The sequence below is a fragment of the Oncorhynchus kisutch genome, linkage group LG5 (assembly GCF_002021735.2).
Source record: "Oncorhynchus kisutch isolate 150728-3 linkage group LG5, Okis_V2, whole genome shotgun sequence".
NCBI lineage: Eukaryota > Metazoa > Chordata > Actinopteri > Salmoniformes > Salmonidae > Oncorhynchus > Oncorhynchus kisutch.
In genome coordinates this window covers 64,871,152-64,895,612 of record NC_034178.2, presented here as the reverse complement: position 1 = coordinate 64,895,612, position 24,461 = coordinate 64,871,152, and the positions used below count along the sequence as shown (strand labels likewise).

General features: G+C 43.8%; 1 protein-coding gene across 3 annotated transcripts in view; it reads right to left on the bottom strand.

Moving 5' to 3' along the window:
* LOC109891654 (TOX high mobility group box family member 2) overlaps window positions 1–24,461 on the bottom strand; it is a 205,132-nt gene that overhangs the window by 116,885 nt on the left and 63,786 nt on the right. For 2 of the 3 annotated variants that reach the window (XM_031825676.1, XM_020484174.2), the window contains exon 2: window positions 15,500–15,595. The exons of the other annotated variant lie outside the window; for it this stretch is intronic. In XM_031825676.1, the coding sequence (XP_031681536.1) occupies window positions 15,500–15,595 (96 nt within the window). The remainder of the gene's footprint in view (window positions 1–15,499; window positions 15,596–24,461) is intronic. 3 annotated transcript variants of the gene reach the window in all.

Genomic DNA, 24,461 nt, shown 5'->3' with positions numbered 1-24,461 from the left:
TTGGTGATCTACTGGATTACACTTGGGGCTGGGGCCCTAGGTAGGTGTCGAGATACAGATGGCCAAGCACAATCACGCCATTGTGCTCGCCTTGGACACAATGAAAACAAAGCTAACACATCATCAACCTTGAAACCCCCATAACACAGAATAATGAACCAGGTGGAATTGAAAATACATTTTGAAACAGGATTACCATGAAAATGTAACATGCACAAATAGCGCAAATGAAAATCAACTAGACAGGGGCGTGGTCAGGCAGTCAAAATTTGTCTCAAACTTACTTCAATCAAGTGCATAGCAATCCACTTTTTGAGGTATATTGAGTGTTTCATTTATTTAAGCAGTTGGGGTCATCATGGCAGAACTGTGTAAGACTGGTCTCTTGATATAAAGGCTTCGTTCCAATGGCACCCTCTGCCCTATATAGTCCCTGGTCAAACGTAGCGCATTCAAGGGAATAGGGTGCCATTTGGAACACAGCCCAAGTCTGTGGATTCCATTAAATGTATTAAATCAGCTTGCATTATATAATGCGAAGCACATTACAACCCTTTCGAGGGAAGTCCCAAAGGAAGGCAACAAAGGCTCTCTCTCCCTTCAAGGGAGTAGTCAAGCAATTCAGAAATAGCAAAACAATATTTTGTGCGTTGTTCTGTTCCGCCTACAAGGCAAAGCTCAATTTCCGAAAACTCAAGTGGAAAAATGTCATGAGGTCATTGAGAGAGAATAAATGGTTAAAAAAAGGAAAAGTTACAGAGATACCTGGTGATCTATATAAACCCTGGATTGCTTCTGCTATGTATTGTCCAGTGAAAGGCTTTGAGCCACCGGTCGGCCATATTGGCACTTGCCAGAAGGAGAAATCCTCCAAGGAAGGGACAGTAACACTATAACTTCAAAAAATAACACTTTAAGTGAAATGTTTTTATATATTTTGTATATATTTTTGCATGTTTAGCTCACACATGCATTAATGTGTCTGTAATAGAATACATGTTTAGCTCACACATGCATTAATGTGTCTGTAATAGAATACATGTTTAGCTCACACATGCATTAATGTGTCTGTAATAGAATACATGTTTAGCTCACACATGCATTAATGTGTCTGTAATAGAATACATGTTTAGCTCACACATGCATTAATGTGTCTGTAATAGAATACATGTTTAGCTCACACATGCATTAATGTGTCTGTAATAGAATACATGTGGGAAAAACAAATGTAGACATTTATAAATGCTTCTCCATAGCTTTCAATTAAGTTTTTTACAATGGTGGGGGAGTGGCAAGATGGAGGTGCCGTGGCTTCAAAACAGCACACCAGGACACCATCAAGTATATATATACGAATTGCAAAAATCGCTGAAGTTGGAGACTTTTATCTCCCTCACCAACTTCAAACATCAGCTATCTGAGCAGCTAACCGATCGCTGCAGCTGTACATAGTCTATTGGTAAATAGCCCACCCATTTTCACCTACCTCATCCCCATACTGTTTTTATTTATTTACTTTTCTGCTCTTTTGCACACCAATATCTCTATCTGTACATGACCATCTGATCATTTATCACTCCAGTGTTAATCTGCAAAATTGTAATTATTCGCCTACCTCCTCATGCCTTTTGCACACAATGTATATAGACTCCCCTTTTTTTTCTACTGTGTTATTGACTTGTTAATTGTTTACTCCATGTGTAACTCTGTGTTGTCTGTTCACACTGCTATGCTTTATCTTGGCCAGGTCGCAGTTGCAAATGAGAACTTGTTCTCAACTAGCCTACCTGGTTAAATAAAGGTGTTCTCAACTAGCCTACCTGGTTAAATAAAGGTGAAATAAATAAAAAATAAAATAAATATAAATCATTGGAAAACACCAACAAATATCCAAACAAAATGATGAAAATAAATTCTTCAAAAACCTACTGTTTCATCAAAATGCACAGTAGGTTTTTACGGTCTACAACTGAACTGTCTCACCCTATCTACAGCTGAACCAGTTTTCCAAAGCACTGTACACTCATTTCAAGCCTTATGCTATACAACACTGTTATGCACTACCTTTCTCCACACATCCATAGCATTCTTGCCTCGCCAACACCCCTACATTTACATGGAAATGTGTCCAACAGTACTGTACTCTCTTCTCTCTCTTGTCAATAGGCCCCATAATTCTACATTCACTGCATCGGCTCTGCTGCTTATTTCTCATCCAGCAGCCATCACGGCCTGGCATTCAGGCGCAATGTTCTATTATCAATCTAATTGCACATTCCACCCTGACAAGGGCTCGTTAAGCCTTAATTACACACATGTTGTTTTCTACAAACATCTCCATTTGGGTTTCTTTTGTGTTGCAATTGTTCAGCAGGGACAGCCATTTGAGATCTCACCGATAGTGAGAGAGAGAGAGAGAGAGAGAGAGAGAGAAAGAGTGAGAGAGGGGAGAGAGAGAGAGGGAGGGGAGAGAGAGAGGGAGGGAGGGGAGAGAGAGAAGGGGGAGACTGACAGAGATATGGAGAGAGAGAGAGAGAGAGAGGAGAGAGAGAGAGAGAGAGAGAGAGAGAGAGAAAGGGAGAGGAGGGGGGAGATAGAGAGAGAGGGAGAGAGGAGAAGGGGGGAGGACTGACAGAGATATGGAGAGAGAGAGAGAGAGGGAGAGAGAGAAAGGGAGAGGGAGGGGAGAGAGAGAGAGGGGAGAGAGGGAGAAGGGGGAGACTGACAGATATGGAGAGAGAGAGAGAGAGAGAAAGGGAGAGGAGGGAGGAGAGAGAGAGAGAGGGAGAGGAGAGAGAGAGGAGAGGGAGAGAGAGGGGAGAAGGGAGGAAGGGGAGACTGACAGAGACATGAGAGAAGAGAGAGAGAGAGAGAGAAGGAGAGGAGGAGAGAGAAGGAGGAGGAGAGAGAGAGAGAGAGAGAGAGAGAGGAGAGAGAGAGAGGGGAAGAGAGAAGGGAGAGAGAAAGGGGAGAGAGAGAGAGAGGAGAGAGAGGAGAGAGAGATAGAGAGATAGGAGAAGAGAAGGGGGAGAAGGGGGAGACTGACAGAGACATGGAGAGAGAGAGAGAGGAGAGAGAGAGAGAGAGAGAGAGAGAGAGAGAGAGGAGAGAGAGAGAGAGGGAAGAGAGAGAGAAAGAGAGAGGAGAAAGGGAGAGAGAAAGGGAGAGAGAAAGGGAGAGGGAGGGGAGAGAGGGGAGAGGGAGAAGGGGGAGACTGACAGATATGGAGAGAGAGAGAGAGAGAGAGAGAGAGAGAGAGAGAGAGAGAGAGAGAGAGAGGGAGAAGGGGGAGAAGGGGGGAGACTGACAGAGACATGGAGAGAGAGAGAGAGAGAGAGAGAGAGAGAGAGAGAGAGAGAGAGAGAGAGAGAGAGAGAGAGAGAGAGAGAGAGAGAGAGAGAGGGAGAGAGAGAGAGAAAGAGAGAGAGAAAGGGAGAGAGAAAGGGAGAGAGAAAGGGAGAGGGAGGGGAGAGAGAGGGAGAGGGAGAAGGGGGAGACTGACAGAGATATGGAGAGAGAGAGAGTTGGCTGCCTGGAACTAGGTCATGTATCCCGATAAACAAGGCACAGTTTCTAAAATAATATACCCTTCCAGTGGATATAATACCAAACAAGTGAGCGAATGTGGAGCTCATGTAATATTTACAGATCACTAATAGATAGATGGCAGGTATTTTTTTAAAGCTAGGGCTTGCCTCTATTCCTTTTCGCTCTGTCTCTCCTTTTCTTGCCGTTTGAATTTAAGAGAAAGCCGACTACATTAATACATCTGGCAGAGGGGGAGGTGTTGGGTCTCTCATCTCTCTCTCTCTTTCTATATCTCCCTCTATCCTCACTCTAATCTCTCCTTCTCTGTCTCTCTCTTTATATGCATCCATCTCTGCCTATCCTGGCTCTTCTCTCTCTCTCTCTCTCTCTCTCTCTCTCTCTCTCTCTCTCTCTCTCTCTCTCTCTCTCTCTCTCTCTCTCTCTCTCTCTCTCTCTCTCTCTCTCTCTCTCTCTCCTTCTATATCTCCCTCTCTCTTGGATGCATGGTTTTGGCTGTGATGTGTTTTTTTTCTCTCACACATTTGTTACATTTCAGCAAAGGAAAGTGGGCCTTTATCCAGAGTCTTTGAGGCGTGAGCGATGATATTACTGAAGAGAGTCACACTTAGACTTCTTTTAAAAAATCCAGCTGGTGATGTAAGGTCATTGAAGGGCTTGTTAGCCAGCCTAAAACACCAGCCTCTCTGTAGCCTACTGTGTTGGTGTTCAGATGTCTGGCTGGCTCTACTAGTGGGAATTGACTGGGAACACTGGTATGGCTCTTGTGCTAGCTTCCGCTAACTTCCACGAGCCAGTTTAATGTGTCTTACTGTGGCGTTGGGATCTCATTAAAGCACTATGGTGCATTCTGTGTGATACAGACCTGAGTTCAATTACTATTCTAAATCTTTTGCTCTAGCCTGTCTGGAGTGCTAGATGGGTGGGGTTTGCAGTTTTGGGATTATTTTATTGTTCCATTAAGAGAGGCAAGCACAGAAAAAGTATATAAAATGATTGCACATAGTATTTGAACCCAGGTCTGGTGTGACCCAATGCTAAGCTACAGAAGCCAGTTCAGTATTATCCCCATAACAGCCACTAAAACCTCCCCATTTTTGCCAAACCCCAAGAAAACTCTGAGGAATTGTCTTAACCAATGAGACGTGTAGTGTTGACAACTACTGTATATATACCATTGAAGTCAACCAGCAAATATAATATAGTCATGCGAAATTCTGTCATCCCGTCATTGTTATGGTTACAGCATAATTATATTATGATCTATAACAAGATTGTTTTGGTTCTACCGATTCGCATGGAGAGAGAATAAATAACTTCCCTCTGTTCACTTATTTACAGATAGTATCTGTTTGCATGTTTAGTAGTTTGTTTGTTTGTTTAGTTTACAATTTCTATTCTTAGCTCAATTACCACAGAGTATCACTCATGCTGCAATTGGAAACAAATTGGATGTGCAATCTAAAATACATGGAGATAAACAAACACTACAATATTGAACAAATGACTCACTCTTATTATCGACACCAAATCTGGAAAACATTCATTATAACCACCACCTCCATTGAATCACCAGTGGGGTAAAGAAACACGCACCCACACACACAGATGCGCACACACACACAAACACACACTCTCTGTCTCACACACAAACACACACACTACGTATCGTATTCTTCCTGGGCTAGCTCTAATAGGCGGTTTCTTAGATATCCTGTATAGAATAGTTCTCATGCAATATTAATATGGCAGTCGGAGCACACTCCATCTCTCACTCTCTACATAATTGAATATGCAAGCTCTCCAAATCAACCAGGAAAAGAAAGAAGGAGAGGAAAAAGAACCTGTCATCCCAGTTGGAGACATTGAGTCCTTTACCATATATCATGTCAGAGTTGGAAAAGCTACAAGGACAACAACAACACCACCAGACAGTGGCTATGGTAACATACCCAGAACAGAGAAACAATGGCCATGCATGTTGCACACTGGGCTGCATTGTTTACTGTGTTGAGGCAGAGGCCCATTCAGAGTCCCAAATGGCATGCTTAATATAATATTAATGATTTATACTTAAGTACAATTAAAACCAAATACTTTTAGACTTTTACTAAATTTTAGTTGTATTTAGTTGCAAGTCAAATAACAAATTGTTATTTACAATGACGGCCTACCGAAAGGCAAAATACCTCCTGTGGGGACAAGGCTGGGATTAAAAATACTAATTTTAAAAATAAATAATATATAACTATAGGACAAAACACACATCACGACAAAGTACAACACAACACTACATAAAGAGAGACCTAAGACAACATAGCAAGGCAGCAACACATGACAATACAGCATGGTAGCAACACAACATGACAACAACATGGTAGCAACAGAACATGGTAGCAGTACAAAACATGGTATAAACAGTATTGGGCACAGACAACAGCACAAAGGGCAAGAAGGTAGAGACAACAATACACAATACACCACGCAAAGCAGTCACAACTGTCAGTAAGAGTGTCCATGATTGAGTCTTTCAAAGAAGAGATTGAGATAAAACTGTCCAGTAGCTGCAGCAAACTGAAAAGATGAGCGACCCAGGGATGTGTGTGCTTTGGGGACCTTTAACAGAATGTGACTGGCAGAACCGGTGTTGTATGTGGAGGATGAGGGCTGCTGTAGATATCTCAGATAGGGGGGAGTGAGGCCTAAGAGGGTTTTATAAACAAGCATCAACCAGTGGGTCTTGCGACGGGTATACAGAGATGACCAGTTTACAGAGGAGTATAGAGTGCAGTGATGTGTCCTATAAGGAGCATGGGTGGCAAATCTGATGGCCGAATGGTAAAGAACATCTAGCCGCTTGAGAGCACCCTTACCTGCTGATCTATAAGTTATGTTTCCATAGTCTAGCATGGGTAGGATGGTCATCTGAATCAGGGTTAGTTTGGCAGCTGGGGTGAAAGAGGAGTGATTAGTATTTTACTGGGTGACTTTCACTTTTACTTGAGTCATTTTCTATTAAGGTATCTTTACTTTTACTCAAGTATGACAATTGAGTACTTTTTCCACCACTGGTAGTGAATAGGGTGCCATTTGGGACGAAGGCACATGCTGTGGAGGACCATAAAAGTACATCCCATGGCTACAACAGTACAGTCTCTGCTTCCATTAGATAAGGGTTGTTGTCTGACTCGCTAGTGGTCAAGACAGTGTGCTGTTCTACAGGCTTTAAAGGGGATGTTCATTATTTTACAACGTTATGTTAAATGATTCCTCACCCTGAAATTAGTCTACGGCCCAGGAGAATCTGTAATCCATGGTTCGTTTTTTCTTTAAACAGCCACTATAAAAATTAGCCACTGCTAGCTACTTTCAAGGGGGAAGAACCATCTAACTATAAGTTATAAAATACTTAACTTCTCTTTCAAGACTTCTGTGTTGCAGTTTCTGTTCTCCCCCATCCATAACTGTGACTTATTCCAAATTCCTTATGATGCCTCTTTCATTTCACATTCTTTAAGACATACTGTGAATCATTTGTGTTCAACCCCATTTTGTCCTATACATTAAGTAAGTACAGTATTTTCACAGTTTTCAAAGTTCAAAGTTATTTTGACTGTTGTTTCTGTTATTGTAGGTCTCTGTCATCCTCAGTGATTTTCTTTCAGGGGAAATCTAGGATTGGTACATATATTTTTGGGACATAAGCTTAATCCTAGTTGATTCCTAAAGAATATAAATGCCTATAAATAAATTCCTCATGAGCTTAGTTCAACTATTTTACAAAGTGAACACAACGAACCACCTTGGGTAACTAGTAGGTGACACTGCAGTATTGTGTGTCTCTAGTATGGACAACAACAGGTCTTCACTAGGTGAAGGTCATGTCTTTAGTAAAGACAACAACAGGTTTTCACTAGGTCAAGGTCATGTCTCTAGTAAGGACAACAACAGGTTTTCGCTAGGTGAATGGCATGTCTCTAGTAAGGACAACAACAGGTCTTCAATAGGTGATGGTCATGTCTCTAGTAAGGACAACAACAGGTCTTCACTAGGTGAAGGTCATGTCTCTAGTAAAGACAACAACAGGTTTTCACTAGGTGAAGGTCATGGCTCTAGTAAAGACAACAACAGGTATTCACTAGGTGAAGGTAATGTCTCTAGTAAGGACAACAACAGGTCTTCACTAGGTGAAGGTAATGTCTCTAGTAAGGACAGCAACAGGTCTTCACTAGGTGAAGGTCATGTCTCTAGTAAGGACAACAACAGATCTTAACTAGGTGAAGGTCATGTCTCTAGTAAGTTCAGCAACAGGTCTTCACTAGGTGAAGGTCATGTCTCTAGTAAGGACAACAACAGATCTTAACTAGGTGAAGGTCATGTCTCTAGTAAGGTCAGCAACACAATCCAACACTAAGGTCATGCCCTCCTGCTGAAGTCTTAAAAAAAAAGAACGACAGATTTATGATTTAAAAAATACTTAAAAAATAAGAAAGGGCGATGGGGTGGAGGAGGAGTAGGGAGGTGGGGTGGAAGAGGAGTAGGGGGATGGGGTGGAGGAGGAGTAGGGAGGTGGGGTGGAAGAGGAGTAGGGGGATGGGGTGGAGGAGGAGTAGGGAGGTGGGGTGGAAGAGGAGTAGGGGGATGGGGTGGAGGAGGAGTAGGGAGGTGGGGTGGAAGAGGAGTAGGGGGATGGGGTGGAGGAGGAGTAGGGAGGTGGGGTGGAAGAGGAGTAGGGGGATGGGTGGAGGAGGAGTAGGGAGGTGGGGTGGAAGAGGAGTAGGGGGATGGGGTGGAGGAGGAGTAGGGAGGTGGGGTGGAAGAGAGTAGGGGATGGGGTGGAGGAGGAGTAGGAGGTGGGGTGAAGGAGGAGTAGGGGGATGGGGGGAGGGAGTAGGGGGATGGGGTGGAGGAGGAGTAGGGGGGTGGGGTGGAAGAGGAGTAGGGGGATGGGGTGGAGGAGGAGTAGGGGGATGGGGTGGAGGAGGAGTAGGGAGGTGGGGTGGAGGAGGAGGAGTAGGGAGGTGGGGTGGGAGGAGGAGTAGGGAGGTGGGGTGGAGGAGGAGTAGGGGGATGGGGTGGAGGAGGAGTAGGGGGGTGGGGTGGAGGAGGAGTAGGGGGGTGGGGTGGAAGAGGAGTAGGGGGATGGGGTGGAGGAGGAGTAGGGGGATGGGGTGGAGGAGGAGTAGGGAGGTGGGGTGGAGGAGGAGTAGGGGATGGGGTGGAGGAGGAGTAGGGGGATGGGGTGGAGGAGGAGTAGGGGGTGGGTGGAAGAGGAGTAGGGGGAATGGGGTGGAGGAGGAGTAGGGGGATGGGGTGGAGGAGGAGTAGGGAGGTGGGGTGGAGGAGGAGGAGTAGGGAGGTGGGGTGGAGGAGGAGGAGTAGGGAGGTGGGGTGGAGGAGGAGTAGGGAGGTGGGGTGGAGGAGGAGTAGGGGATGGGGGTGGAGGAGAGTAGGGGGATGGGGTGGAGGAGGAGTAGGGGGATGGGGTGGAGGAGGAGTAGGGGGATGGGGTGGAGGAGGAGGAGTAGGGAGGTGGGGTGGAGGAGGAGTAGGGGGATGGGGTGGAGAGGAGTAGGGGGATGGGGTGGAGGAGGAGTAGGGGGATGGGGTGGAGGAGGAGTAGGGAGGTGGGGTGGAGGAGGAGTAGGGGGATGGGGTGGAGGAGGAGTAGGGAGGTGGGGTGGAGGAGGAGGAGTAGGGAGGTGGGGTGGAGGAGGAGTAGGGAGGTGGGGTGGAGGAGGAGTAGGGGGATGGGGTGGAGGAGGAGTAGGGAGGTGGGGTGGAGGAGGAGGAGTAGGGAGGTGGGGTGGAGGAGGAGGAGTAGGGAGGTGGGGTGGAGGAGGAGTAGGGAGGTGGGGTGGAGGAGGAGTAGGGGGATGGGGTGGAGGAGGAGTAGGGAGGTGGGGTGGAGGAGGAGGAGTAGGGAGGTGGGGTGGAGGAGGAGGAGTAGGGAGGTGGGGTGGAGGAGGAGGAGTAGGGAGGTGGGGGGGCTCTGTGCACCTTGACAGGAAGGAGAAAGGGGAAGAGCACGAGTGGAGTTGAGTTTGAGGTTATTTTGGCTGAAAGGGGTTGAGGGGGAGGGCGGAAGCAGTGCAGAACCTACTTTTAACTGAACCCCTGGTAGAGAGACAGAGAGATATAGAGATAGAGAGGAGGGGAAATGAACATGGCTGCAAACCTGACAGTACTGCTTTTAACTCAGCACCTGATAAGTACAATGGAAAAACTTCTGGTTTCCTTCACACTGTTAAGTGGTTGCACTCTCCATGCAGATACAGTTTGGCAGCAATACCTCACAGGAAGAAGTAACAGACAAAAAGGCTCTTCCATTTGAATAACTCTACATGTGAATAAAAGTAAATGATGGTGTATCGTGGAATGCTTTCATAAAATCGTCTGTCTGTAGGCTATCATCTGTCTGTAGGCTATCGGCTGTCTGTAGGCTTTCGGCTGTGTGTAGGATATCGGCTGTTGAATCTGTCTGTAGGCTATTGTCTGTCTGTAGGCTATCATCTGTCTGTAGGCTTTCGGCTGTGTGTAGTAGCCTATCGGCTGTCTGTAGCCTATCGGCTGTCTGTAGCCTATCGACTGTCTGTAGGCTCTCGGATGTCTGTAGGCTCTCGGATGTCTGTAGCCTATCGGCTGTCTGTAGGCTATTGGCTGTGTGTAGTAGCCTATTGTCTGTCTGTAGGCTATCGTCTTTCTGTTGGCAATCGTCTGTCTGTAGGCTATTGGCTGTGTGTAGGCTTTCGGCTGTGTGTAGTAGCCTATCGGCTGTCTGTAGCCTATCGGCTGTCTGTAGCCTATCGGCTGTCTGTAGGCTCTCGGATGTCTGTAGGCTATTGGCTGTGTGTAGGCTATCGGCTATTGAAATCACCACTATTTGAACATTTATGAAACGTTTCCTGTGTCCCTCACTCCCTTCCATTTTATAAATAACCTTGACGTGCAGATTTAGCATGTACAGTTTAATTCTAGCGACAGAGAGTCGAATGAAAGTGGATATATATCTTTACTACCTCCAGCCTCCCTGACAAGTAGCTCATTTGGATGATTTGTCCGTGGGCTCTCCGCAGAGCACCATTTACAATATTCACTTTAGATAACGTATGGTTCTTGGCCCCGAAACCAGATGGGTTTCGTAGAAATGCTTTGTTAGCAGTCTTCCGCTTGATAAATTATTTAGGACATGTGGTTGGAAACATCAATAGAATCTCTATTGTAATTAAAAAAGGAGCCCACCAACAATATTGCACTGTTCCCCATTGAACCCTGAAGCAGGGCTGAGAGAGATAATTCAGAGAGAAAAGTTTGCATGGATTGAGTGTGGAAGACATATGAAATTAAAATCTCTCTTATCCATTGTTCTTATGTTAAATGGATAAAAGAAAGCAATTGACTTCGATTTTAATTATGATTTTTTTGTATATAATGGGAAAGAGTCTCTTGGAAAGAGACATGAAGGTACCCATAAGCAATCATTACTGATGAAAAAACACAAATGTGAAAAATTGGTGGATCTAGCGTTTTGGAACTCTTCCTTTCTCAACCACAGTTCACCAGTCAGTTGTAGCTATAGAGCGAGGAACCACATTCCGTATGATTACACACTGAACAAAAATATAAACGCAACATGTAAGTGAGCTGAAATAAAAGATCCCAGAAATGTTCCATATGCACAAAATGCTTATTTCTCTCAAATGTTGTGCACAAAGTTGTTTACATCACTGTTAGCATTTCTCCTTTACCAAGATAATCCATCCACCTGACAGGTGTGGCATATCAAGAAGCTGATTAAACAGCATGATCATTACTCAGGTGTACCTTGTGCTGGAGACAATAAAAGGCCAATGTGCAGTTTTGTCACACAACACAATGCCACAGATTTTGAGGGAGTGTGTAATTAGCATGCTGACTGCAGGAATGTCCACCAGAGCTGTTGCCAGAGAATTGAATGCTCATTTCTCTACCATAAGCCGACCTCCTACGTCGTTTTAAAGAATTTGGCAGTATGTCCAACCGGCCTCACCGCCACAGACAAAGTGTATGGCGTTGTGTGTGCGAGCGTTTTGCTGATGTCAACGTTGTGAACAGAGTGCACCATGGTGGCGGTAGAGTTATGGTATGGGCAGGCATAAGCTATGGACAATTAACACAAATGCATTTTGTCGATGGAAATTTGAATGCACAGAGATACCGTGACGAGATCCTGAGGCCCATTGTCGTGCCATTCATCCACCTCCCATCACTTCATGTTTCAGCATGATAATGCACAGCCTCATGTCGCAAGGATCTGTACACAATTCCTGGAAGCTGAAAATGTCCCAGTTCTTCCATGGCCTGCGTACTCACCATTGAGCATGTTTTGGATGCTCTGGATTGACGTGTTCGACAGCGTGTTCCAGTTCCCACCAATATGCAGCAACTTCCCACAGCCATTGAAGAGGAGTGGGACAACATTCCAGCCTGATCAACTCTATGCAAAGGAAATGTTGTGCGCTGCATGAGGCAAATGGTGGTCACGCCAGATACTGACTGCTTTTCTGATCCACGTCCCTACCTCATCCACACCCCTGGGGACGACATTACACCAAGAAACCATGATGAAAGCCCCCAACCTAAATAAATTGAAAGTGTCTTTCTTCTGGAACCAAGCTCCATTTTCCTCAGTACACAAACATGCACACAACAAAAACGATCCACACCACGCGGTGATGGGCCTAGTCAAGTCTTTGACACATTCACCAACTCCCCCGCTGAAAGATCAGCCACAACATGTTGGCAGCATTGTAACATGTTGTAATCAAGCCCTGGTCTCCAGAATGGAAACAGAAGAGAAGACCTGATGTGGTAGTCTCAGGTTGGACTACTCTAAATCATCTGGGCTCTGACACACACACACACACGCACATGCACGCATGCACACACACACACACACACACACACACACACACACACACACACACACACACACACACACACACACACACACACACACACACACACACACACACACACACACACACACACGTGCAAGCTTTCCAGGTCCATCAACCCATTTAAAAACCAATAAACACCCTACAATAACCTGTGGATCATGAGAGAACCTTCATAAATCAGCAGAATGTTAATAACCTATTTATTGACACTTAGTTTGAAGTGAAACACCTTCAAATATTCATAATACATCCATAAAGACTCTATATCACATGATGCTGTACTTAATTCATAGTCAGACCCCTTTGGTCATATATAACACATCCATAAAGACTCTATATCACATGACGCTGTACTTAATTCATAGTCAGACCCCTTTGGTCATATATAACACATCCATAAAGACTATATCACATGATGCTGTACTTAATTCATAGTCAGACCCCTTTGGTCATATATAACACATCCATAAAGACTCTATATCACATGATGCTGTACTTAATTCATAGTCAGACCCCTTTGGTCATATATAACACATCCATAAAGACTATATCACATGACGCTGTACTTAATTCATAGTCAGACCCCTTTGGTCATATATAACACATCCATAAAGACTCTATATCACATGACGCTGTACTTAATTCATAGTCAGACCCCTTTGGTCATATATAACACATCCATAAAGACTCTATATCACATGATGCTGTACTTAATTCATAGTCAGACCCCTTTGGTCATATATAACACATCCATAAAGACTCTATATCACATGATGCTGTACTTAATTCATAGTCAGACCCCTTTGGTCATATATAACACATCCATAAAGACTATATCACATGACGCTGTACTTAATTCATAGTCAGACCCCTTTGGTCATATATAACACATCCATAAAGACTCTATATCACATGACGCTGTCCTTAATTCATAGTCAGACCCCTTTGGTCATATATAACACATCCATAAAGACTCTATATCACATGACGCTGTACTTAATTCATAGTCAGACCCCTTTGGTCATATATAACACATCCATAAAGACTCTATATCACATGATGCTGTACTTAATTCATAGTCAGACCCCTTTGGTCATATATAACACATCCATAAAGACTCTATATCACATGACGCTGTACTTAATTCATAGTCAGACCCCTTTGGTCATATATAACACATCCATAAAGACTCTATATCACATGACGCTGTACTTAATTCATAGTCAGACCCCTTTGGTCATATATAACACATCCATAAAGACTCTATATCACATGACGCTGTACTTAATTCATAGTCAGACCCCTTTGGTCATATATAACACATCCATAAAGACTCTATATCACATGACGCTGTACTTAATTCATAGTCAGACCCCTTTGGTCATATATAACACATCCATAAAGACTCTATATCACATGATGCTGTACTTAATTCATAGTCAGAGCCCTAATAGTTAAGTGACATTTGCATAAAATGTGGGTTTTAAATCATGTTCCAAGGTCAAATAAATGGCCCCAATGTGAGTCACTGTATATGAATTACATTTTGGCTTAGAGCAAGAAAGTATTGTAGGGAATACTCAGTAGTGTCTGTAGAACGTATCATTTCATTTCCGTATCATTTTGGTGTCATTTCATGGGGCTCTGTATAATACAGTGTTGGTGGCCTTTAACTCCACCCATTCCAATGGTGGCCCAATCACATCACGTGCGCTTACTGCATTACAGAAAACCTGCTAACCAAACTTCAGTCCAGGGCATGCTCACTGAATTAAAGAGCAACTGCACTCAAAAAAACTATGTTTCTTACATTTATCCCAGACTTCAAAAGTCATCCACTGATTTTTAAAGCATTGTCTGGAACAAAGAAAAACACATTTAGTTGTTTTTCTATAAAAAAAAGTGTGAAAAAATGGGCTAAATCAGAAAAAAATGGGCTGAACCAGAAAAAAATTGGCTTAAACCAGAAAAAAATGGGCTTAAACCAGAAAAAAATGGGCTTAAACCAGAAAAAAATGGAGGAAATCCAAAACCTGGAAAAACAAAACTAAGAAAAATTATTTTTTTAAATACTGAAGTATGCACTTTTTCCCAGTGGATTTTAAAAGGCTCCACCAAAATTTTTTGCTCTGCATGACTGCATTTTAGGTCCAATATTAACTATGCACCCAAGAGGGAAAGAGGTTGAGCCATCTTAGAAATGAGTGAAATATGATATAATATATACAATTAAGTGGACACTTTTATCCAAAGCGAGTTAGAGTCCTGAGTGAATACATTTTTTACATATGGGTGGTCGCAGGAATCAAACCCAATATCCTGGTATTGCAGTGCTGTACCAAGATGCATGAGAGCCTCAATGTAATATGATTTACAAGGCCTTTATTAAGCGGTGCTTATGCCACAATGGGTTATGTCACATTGACATTAGTGGTTACTGTATGTCACACAGTTATGCCACATTTATGAACCCTTTATAAAGCATGACATACGTTTATCAATGATTTGTAACACATTTATGTAGCGTTTATGAAAGCTTTATGAAGGATTTATAATGCCTTTATAAGCTGAACGTCATTTAAAGTGGGACCGAAGACATATCCTAGAACTGATCTGAGCCCGTAGTGGCTGAACTAGGATCAGGTCCCCACACCTATTCATTGTGATGAATTGAGAAGATTTTGTGATTACAGGCCCTGATGCACGTCTCCATAGGGAGATGTAGAAAGTGTTTAGCACAGTACCATATCTTGTGGGGAACGTGTTTTCGTCAGTCACTTCATACAGAAACACAAGATGTGAGGGTGCTACCGGTTGAAGACCACAAAACCACCCGACTCGTCTCGTGGTGGCACATCACTGGCATTTAATGGCCATCGGCACTGTAGGGTTGAACTGTGTACTAACTGTGAGTAAGGGGGTGAGGTGTGGGGAAATAGGGGGTGAGGTGTGGGGAGTAAGGGGGTGAGGTGTGGAGAGTAAGGGGGGTGGGGGTAAGGGGAGCATGCTCTCACCCCAGCAGAGGGCAGTCTCTTCCCGTTGGGGTTGGGGCGCATGGGCAGGGAGCTATAAAGTCGAACGCCGCGGTCGTCTGATACACCGTATCTGCTCTGTAGAGTAAGAGGGAGAGCGAGAGAGCGAGAGAGAGAGAGAGAAACTTTAGCTTCAGAACTTTCAACATGTTTTCACTCAATTAAATACTATTGCATCACATACACACAAAAACGCTAGCGAACAAAAAGTTAGGCATCGTCAATGGTAGAAACATGGAGGTCAGTAGAATTTAGTGATAAAGCAATTAAGATCTGAATAGACTGTCATCAAGTACAAACATCCACTTCTTACTGATGTCTACACATACACTGTGGTGTTTGCCCTACATTCATTTAGCAGCGGCGGGCCAACTCCCTTACCCTATGTGTGAAAACACACTGCAGGAGAGTTGGCACTGCAGCTCTGGAGCCGGGGTACCTGGGAATCTAATGACTCACAACAAGACCCTTCTTGCCAGTGGAGCCTTTGGAGCATTTGCCTCAGCGAGTTTTACACAGTACTTCTCCTTCTTTCACACCACACAGATTCTCTCACTCCCTCTCTCTCTGTTTATCGCTCTCTCTCTCTCTGTTTATCGCTCCATCTTTCTCTCTGTTAATCTCTCTCTCCCTCCCTCTCTCTCTGTTTATCTATCTCTCACCCACGAAAGGTCGCTGGTTCCAATCCGACGAGGTTAAAAATCTGTCTGTGCCCTTGAGCAAGGCTCTTAACCCTAACTGTTCCTAAAAGTATCTGGATGAGAGTGTCTGCTAAATGACTCAAAAGTAAGTGTAAAAAAGGAGAGACACAGGGAGAGGAGAATAGGCAGACAGCGACTAAGTTAAGTTACATAGATCAGTGGTAACACACCTGAAGATAATCATGCATAACTGGTGTAGTGGGTTGTTGAGTGGCTTGCAAATGGATATGTAGTGAGAAATCGGTATGCAATTGGGCTTGATATCTATTCTGTACAGTAGTCAGTGCGATGGGTTCACCCAAAATGATGCATACAGGTTTGTAATGAGTTGGAAGACTCCGATGTAGATTACCTTGTGAGGATGAAAATAACACAGAGATATGGTCCAGACCATATGTCACATCATCTCTCTGTCAATCCTCTCTCTGTCATTCCTCTCTCTGTCACTCCTCTCTCTCTGTCACTCCTCTCTCTGTCACTCCTCTCTCTCTGTCACTCCTCTCTCTCTGTCACTCCTCTCTTTGTCACTCCTATCTCTGTCACTCCTCTCTCTCTGTCACTCCTCTCTAACTGTCACTCACCTCTCTCTGTCACTCCTCTCTCTCTGTCACTCCTCTCCCTCTGTCACTCCTCTCTCTGTCACTCCTCTGTCTGTGTCACTCCTCTCCCTGTCACTCCTCTGTCTGTGTCACTCCTCTCCCTGTCACTCCTCTCTCTCTGTCACTCCTCTCTCTCTGTCACTCCTCTCTCTCTGTCACTCTCTCTGTCACTACTCTCTCTCTGTCACTCCTCTCTCTCTGTCACTCACCTCTCTCTGTCACTCCTCTTGCAGGTACACACTATAAAACACAAACATAAATACATTTGTGCACCCCCCCCCCCACACACACACACTCTTTCAAAAGCAGGGTTCCAGATTACTATGCAGCGAGATATATTTAACAACGGAGTGAGAAAACGTCCCCGGACCAATCAGGGTTTGCTCTGCAACTCTTTTCTTGTCAGTCAAATGCTGGGGGCAAAGACTCACACAGTAAATACAAGAGAAAACGGCTGCATGTCAAATGGAACCCCGTTCCCTATACAGTGCTGCATGTCAAATGGAACCTCATTCCCTTTACAGTGCTGCATGTCAAATGGAACCCCATTCCCTATACAGTGCTGCATGTCAAATGGAACCTCATTCCCTATACAGTGCTGCATGTCAAATGGAACCTCATTCCCTATACAGTGCTGCATGTCAAATGGAACCCCATTCCCTATACAGTGCTGCATGTCAAATGGAACCCCATTCCCTATACAGTGCTGCATGTCAAATGGAACCCCATTCCCTATACAGTGCTGCATGTCAAATGGAACCCCATTCCCTTTACAGTGCTGCATGTCAAATGGAACCCCATTCCCTATACAGTGCTGCATGTCAAATGGAACCCCATTCCCTATACAGTGCTGCATGTCAAATGGAACCCCATTCCCTATACAGTGCTGCATGTCAAATGGAACCCTGTTCTCCCTATACAGTGCTGCATGTCAAATGGAACCCCGTTCCCTATACAGTGATGCATGTCAAATGGAACCCCATTCCCTATACAGTGCTGCATGTCAAATGGAACCCCATTCCCTATACAGTGCTGCATGTCAAATGGAACCCCATTCCCTATACAGTGCTGCATGTCAAATGGAACCCCATTCCCTTTACAGTGCTGCATGTCAAATGGAACCCCATTCCCTATACAGTGCTGCATGTCAAATGGAACCCCATTCCCTATACAGTGCTGCATGTCAAATGGAACCCCATTCCCTATACAGTGCTGCATGTCAAATGGAACCCTGTTCTCCCTATACAGTGCTGCATGTCAAATGGAACCCCGTTCCCTATACAGTGATGCATAAATGGAACCCCATTCTCCCTATACAGTGCTGCATGTCAAATGGAACCCCATTCCCTATACAGTGCTGCATGTCAAATGGAACCCCGTTCCCTATACAGTGCTGCATGCCAAATGGAACCCCATTCCCTATACAGTGCTGCATGCCAAATGGAACCCCATTCCCTATACAGTGCTGCATGTCAAATGGAACCCCGTTCCCTTTACAGTGCAACAACTTTTGACCAAAGCCCTATGAGCCCTGGTCAAAAGTAGTGCACTATGAAAGTAATGAGTCTCATTTGGGGAAGCTATAACCAGCTATAACCAGCTATAACCAGTTATAACCAGCCATGAGACCTGCCACCAGCTCCATCTCTCTCCAACACCAGCCTATTAAACACCAGCTCCATCTCTCTCCAACACCAGCCTATTAAACACCAGCTCCATCTCTCTCCAACACCAGCCTATTAAACACCAGCTCCATCTCTCTCCAACACCAGCCTATTAAACACCAGCTCCATCTCTCTCCAACACCAGCCTATTAAACACCAGCTCCATCTCTCTCCAACACCAGCCTATTAAACACCAGCTCCATCTCTCTCCAACACCAGCTCCATCTCTCTCCAACACCAGCTCCATCTCTCTCCAACACCAGCCTATTAAACAGGCCTTTAGAGGACTGTAATAAATGAGTCTAAGTCCCGATAATGTAAACAGTCAAATGGTTGTGTTTTAATAGGAAGGGGGTTGTGTACTTATCGGAGGCCCACGACAGTGTGTGTCCCCCCGGGGAGAAAATGGCTGTCTGAAACACTGGATGGCTGGCAGGTTGTTATGTCACAGCCAAGGTCCCCAGACAGACGACATCATCAGTCCAGAGTGGGGTTTATTGAGAATGACGCTGAATTATTGAGTTTGAATTTCAGAACAGGGTCATCATGGATTTGGGATGAATACTGGGCATTTCAGAATCACATAGAAGAGGATGCTTGCTCAGGAAATATAACCAGGAGAGGGTCACATACATGCCAGTAATATGAAAACTGGTAGGAATACTTGGCTAGTTATACAACTGTGATGGTGAATTAAACTAGAGACAAATGTGTTGAAAGTATTTTTACTTTATGTAATTAGGCAATCAGTTAAGAACAAATTCTTATTTACAATGACGGCCTACACCGGCCAAACCAGGACAATGACGGCCTACACCGGCCAAACCAGGACAATGACTGCCTACACCGGCCAAACCAGGACAATGACGGCCTACACCGGCCATACCAGGACAATGACAGCCTACACCGGCCATACCAGGACAATGACAGCCTACACCGGCCAAACCAGGACAATGACGGCCTACCCCGGCCAAACCAGGACAATGACGGCCTACACCGGCCAAACCAGGACAATGACGGCCTACCCCGGCCATACCAGGACAATGACGGCCTACACCGGCCAAACCAGGACAATGACGGCCTACACCGGCCATACCAGGACAATGACAGCCTACACTGGCCAAACCTGGACAATGACGGCCTACACCGGCCAAACCAGGACAATGACGGCCTACCCCGGCAAAACCAGGACAATGCTGGGCCAATTGTGCGCCGCCCTATGGGACTCCCAATTACGGCTGGTTGTGATACAGCCTGGATTCGAACCAGGGTGTCTGTAGTGATGCATCTAGCACTGAGATGCAGTGCCTTAGACCGCTACACCTCTCTTTAGCCTGCATATAAAATGACAGAAGAATCCAGATATGTTTTTACATTGTCAATCTCCTGTCATATTGACAGGCGAGCAGTAATACAATCATTTAAATATCTCTCTCAATTCTATTTAATTCAAGGGGATTTATTGGCATGGGAAACATATGTTTACTTTGCCAAAGTAAGTGAATATCTCTCTGAATATATAAAGTGAAAAACAACAAAAATTAACAGTAAACATTACACATACAGAAGTTTCAAAACAGTAAAGACATTACAAATGTCATATTATATATATATACAGTGTTCTAACAATGTACAAATGGCTAAAGGACACAAGATAAAATAAATAAGCATAAATATGGGTTGTATTTACAATGGTGTTTGTTCTTCACTGGTTGCCCTTTTCTCGTGGCAACAGGTCACAAATCTTGCTGCTGTGATGGCACACTGTGTAATTTCACCCAGTAGATATGGGAGTTTTTCAAAATTGGATTTGTTTTCGAATTCTTTGTGGATCTGTGTAATCTGAGGGAAATATGTCTCTCTAATATGGTCATACATTGGGCAGGAGGTTAGGAAGTGCAGCTCAGTTTCCACCTCATTTTGTGGGCAGTGAGCACATAGCCTGTCTTCTCTTGAGAGCCATGTCTGCCTACGGCGGCCTTTCTCAATAGCAAGGCTATGCTCACTGAGTCTGTACATAGTCAAGGCTTTCCTTAATTTTGGGTCAGTCACAGTGGTCAGGTATTCTGCCGCTGTGTACTCTCTGTGTAGGGCCAAATAGCATTCTAGTTTGCTCTGTTTTTTTGTTAATTCTTTCCAATGTGTTAAGTAGTTATCTTTTTGTTTTCTCATGATTTGGTTGGGTCTAATTGTGCTGCTGTCCTGGGGCTCTGTAGTGTGTGTTTGTGTTTGTGAACAGAGCCCCAGGACCAGCTTGCTTAGGGGACTCTTCTCCAGGTTCATCTCTCTGTAGGTGATGGCTTTGTTATGGAAGGTTTGTGAATCACTTCCTTTTAGGTGGTTGTAGAATTTAACAGCTCTTTTCTGGATTTTGATAATTAGTGGGTATCGGCCTAATTCTGCTCTCTCTCTCTCTCAGTGATTGCTACTTTTCATCTCTAGGCGAGTCCGCCGTGAGCCCAGCTAGCTATCATTATGCAAATAGCGGCAATTCAATTTCAGTTGGTCATGGGGGAGGGGGGTATCCTCTCACAGGGGATTCGCAGTCTTACTGTACAGTACTACTGTGTCCATGTTAGGACCACCTCAGTCCATAGAAAGTCTCTATACACTCATGTTCTGATCTAGAGATCTGACTAGACTCCACCTACTATTGAAACCCAAAAAAGTCACATTTTACTAACTGAGAAACGTGGGCGTGCTTACTGATTACTGTAAATAGCACATTCATTATCAAGTCGCTGTAAGCAAGCCACCTCCTCAAAGCATTACCTTTCTTGTAGACTACTATGCTTTAATGCAACATTTAGTTACACATTGAAAGTTAACAATTACATACATCAGAATCAATTTTACTGATCCTAGTCATGAAATGTAAAAAATACATCCAGGGGAGTTAATGATTCCAATATATAGTGTATGTCCTCAATATACAATTCAAAAGTTTGGGGTCACTTAGAAATGTCCTTATATATAATGTCCTTATATATATATATATATATATACACAAGGACATTTCTAAGTGACCCCAAACTTTTGAATTGTATATTGAGGACATACACTTAAAAAGATGAGAGAGGCCTGTAATTTTCATCATAGGTACACTTCAACTATGACAGACAAAATGAGAAAATTGCACAGTGTTTCCTCCGACACATTGGTGCGGCTGGCTTCCGGGTTGGATGGCGCTGTGTTAAGAAGCAGTGCGGCTTGGTTGGGTTGTGTATCGGAGGACGCATGACTTTCAACCTTCGTCTCTCCTGAGCCTGTACGGGAGTTGTAGCGATGAGACAAGATAGCAGCTACTAAAAACAATTAGATACCATGAAAAAGGGGTCATTTAAAATATATATATATATTTTTTAAGAATAGACTGAGGAGTTTCAGAAGAAAGGTCTTTGTTTCTGGCCATTTTGAGCCTCTAATCGAATCCAAAAATGCTGATGCTCCAGATACTCAACTAGTCTAAAGAAGGCCAGTTTTATTGCTTCTTTAATCAGGACAACAGTTTTCAGCTGTGCTAACATAATTGCAAAAGGGTTTTCTAATGATCAATTAGCCTTTTAAAATGATAAACTTGGAATAGCTAACACAACGTGCCATTGGAACACAGGAGTGATGGTTGCTGAAAATGGGCCTCTGTAAGCCTACGTAGATATTCCATAAAAGATCAGCCATTTCCAGCTACAATAGTCATTTCCAACATTAACAATGCCTACACTGTATTTCGGATGAATTTTATGTTATTTTAATGGACAAAAAATGTGCTTTTCTTTCAAAAACAAGGACATTTCTAAGTGACCCCAAATTGTTGAACGTTGACCAAAAGTAGGTGGATACCTGCTCTTCGAACATCTCGATCCAAAATCATCAGCATTAATATGGAGTTGGTCCTCCCTTTGCTGCTTTAACAGACTCCACTCTACTGGGAAGGCTTTCTACTAGATGTTGGAACATTGCTGCTATAAGAGCCTCCACTCTACTGGGAAGGCTTTCCACTAGATGTTGGAACATTGCTGCTATAAGAGCCTCCACTCTACTGGAAAGGCTTTCCACTAGATATTGGAACATTGCTGCTATAAGAGCCTCCACTCTACTGGGAAGGCTTTCCACTAGATGTTGGAACATTGCTGTGGGGACTTGTTTCCATTCAGCCACAAGAGCATTAGTGAGTTTGGGCACTGATGTTGGACGATTAGGCAGCAGCTACAGCAGTTACATACAGTTTAAAATACTACATGACATTAAATTTCATAAGTGTTGCAACCGAGTGTTGCAACCGAGGTCAGACGATTTTTACGAGCTACGCGCTTCACGACTCAGGGGTTCCAATCTGTGAGCCTACCACTTCGCGGCTAAGACGTTGATGCTCCTACACGTTTCCACTTCACAATAGCGTTACTGACAGTTGACCGGGGCAGCTCTAGCAGGGCAGGAATTTGACAAACTGACTTGACAGTGCCACGTTGAAAGTCACTGAGCTCTTCAGTAAGGCCATTCTACTGCTAATGTTTGTCTATGGAGATTGTATGGCGGTGTGCTCAATTTTATACACCTGTCAGCAACGGGTGTGGTTGCAATTGCCGAATCCACAAATTTTAAGGTTGTCCACATACTGCTGTGTATATACTGCACTCAATACCATCTACTGTATCTTGCCTATGCCGCTCTGTACCATCACTCATTCATATATCTTTATGTACATATTCTTTATCCCCTTACACTTGTGTCTATAAGGTAGTAGTTTTGGAATTGTTAGCTAGATTACTTGTTGGTTATTACTGCATTGTCGGAACTAGAAGCACAAGCATTTCGCTACACTCGCATTAACATCTGCTAACCATGTGTATGTGACAAATAAAATTAGATTTGATTTGATTTGATATAATCGGCAAAAATGTAGTGCCAAGGTTTTTGTTTGCTATTTAATGACTTACAGTACAACACAGTTGTTGTTCTAGGTTAGTTAGCCCTGGCTTTGGACAGTACTGCATGTTCCTGTGATTGAGTGTATTTCTTCCTTGCGATCAATAGAAGCAAGATAACATCTCAGTACAATGTGTATATGTGTGTGTGTGTATATGTGTGTGTATATGTGTGTGTGTGTGTGTGTGTGTGTGTGTGTGTGTGTGTGTGTGTGTGTGTGTGTGTGTGTGTGTGTGTGTGTGTGTGTGTGTGTGTGTGTGTGTGTGTGTGTGTGTGTGTGTGTGTGTGTGGAAAAAGAAAAGAAGAGGCTTTGGCTGGAATCCAAATGATTTTGAGTGTTTGTTTGAATACAGTATATAATCTCTGTGTGTGTGTGTGTGTGTGTGTGTGTGTGTGTGTGTGTGTGTGTGTGTGTGTGTGTGTGTGTGTGTGTGTGTGTGTGTGTGTGTGTGTGTGTGTGTGTGTGTGTGCGTACGTACATGCTTGTGTGTGTGTGTGTGTTTTGTCAGCTATATACACACACACATAACAGAGGGTATAGCTGAGTACAGCAACTCATATCGGCCTATCAGATATATTGTCAACCGAGCAAAATAATCACAATTGGACTATGTTAGTCAAAGCACCATTACAACGCTCTGGGAAAACTAAATCAACTCAACCTTTCATCAGCATATTATCTAAGGGAAAGAACTCAACTTCATGTGTTTAAAACTGCACATATGCCAAGCCCATAACCTTAGCAATGACATTCTTAAAGTCTGAAACAGGTGGTTTGAAGCGATTACGTTAAGTGAATTTCACAGTTATCCAGTGCCAAATGTAGCACTTTCAATAATTGTCTCCCAACAAAACACAAATCTTTCTCTCAATGATTCATCAGTATAAAGTTGACATTTGAAGCAACACATTCAACCCTCAAACCTGCTTTCAAACATCTCCATTTTCAGTTTTGTCTTTCTGAATTTGTTATGGGATAAAAACGTTTTTTTAAAGCATTAAAATAATCTATTGTTTGCATGTTCCTCCCTCACAAAAGAGCCTCCCCTGTTTT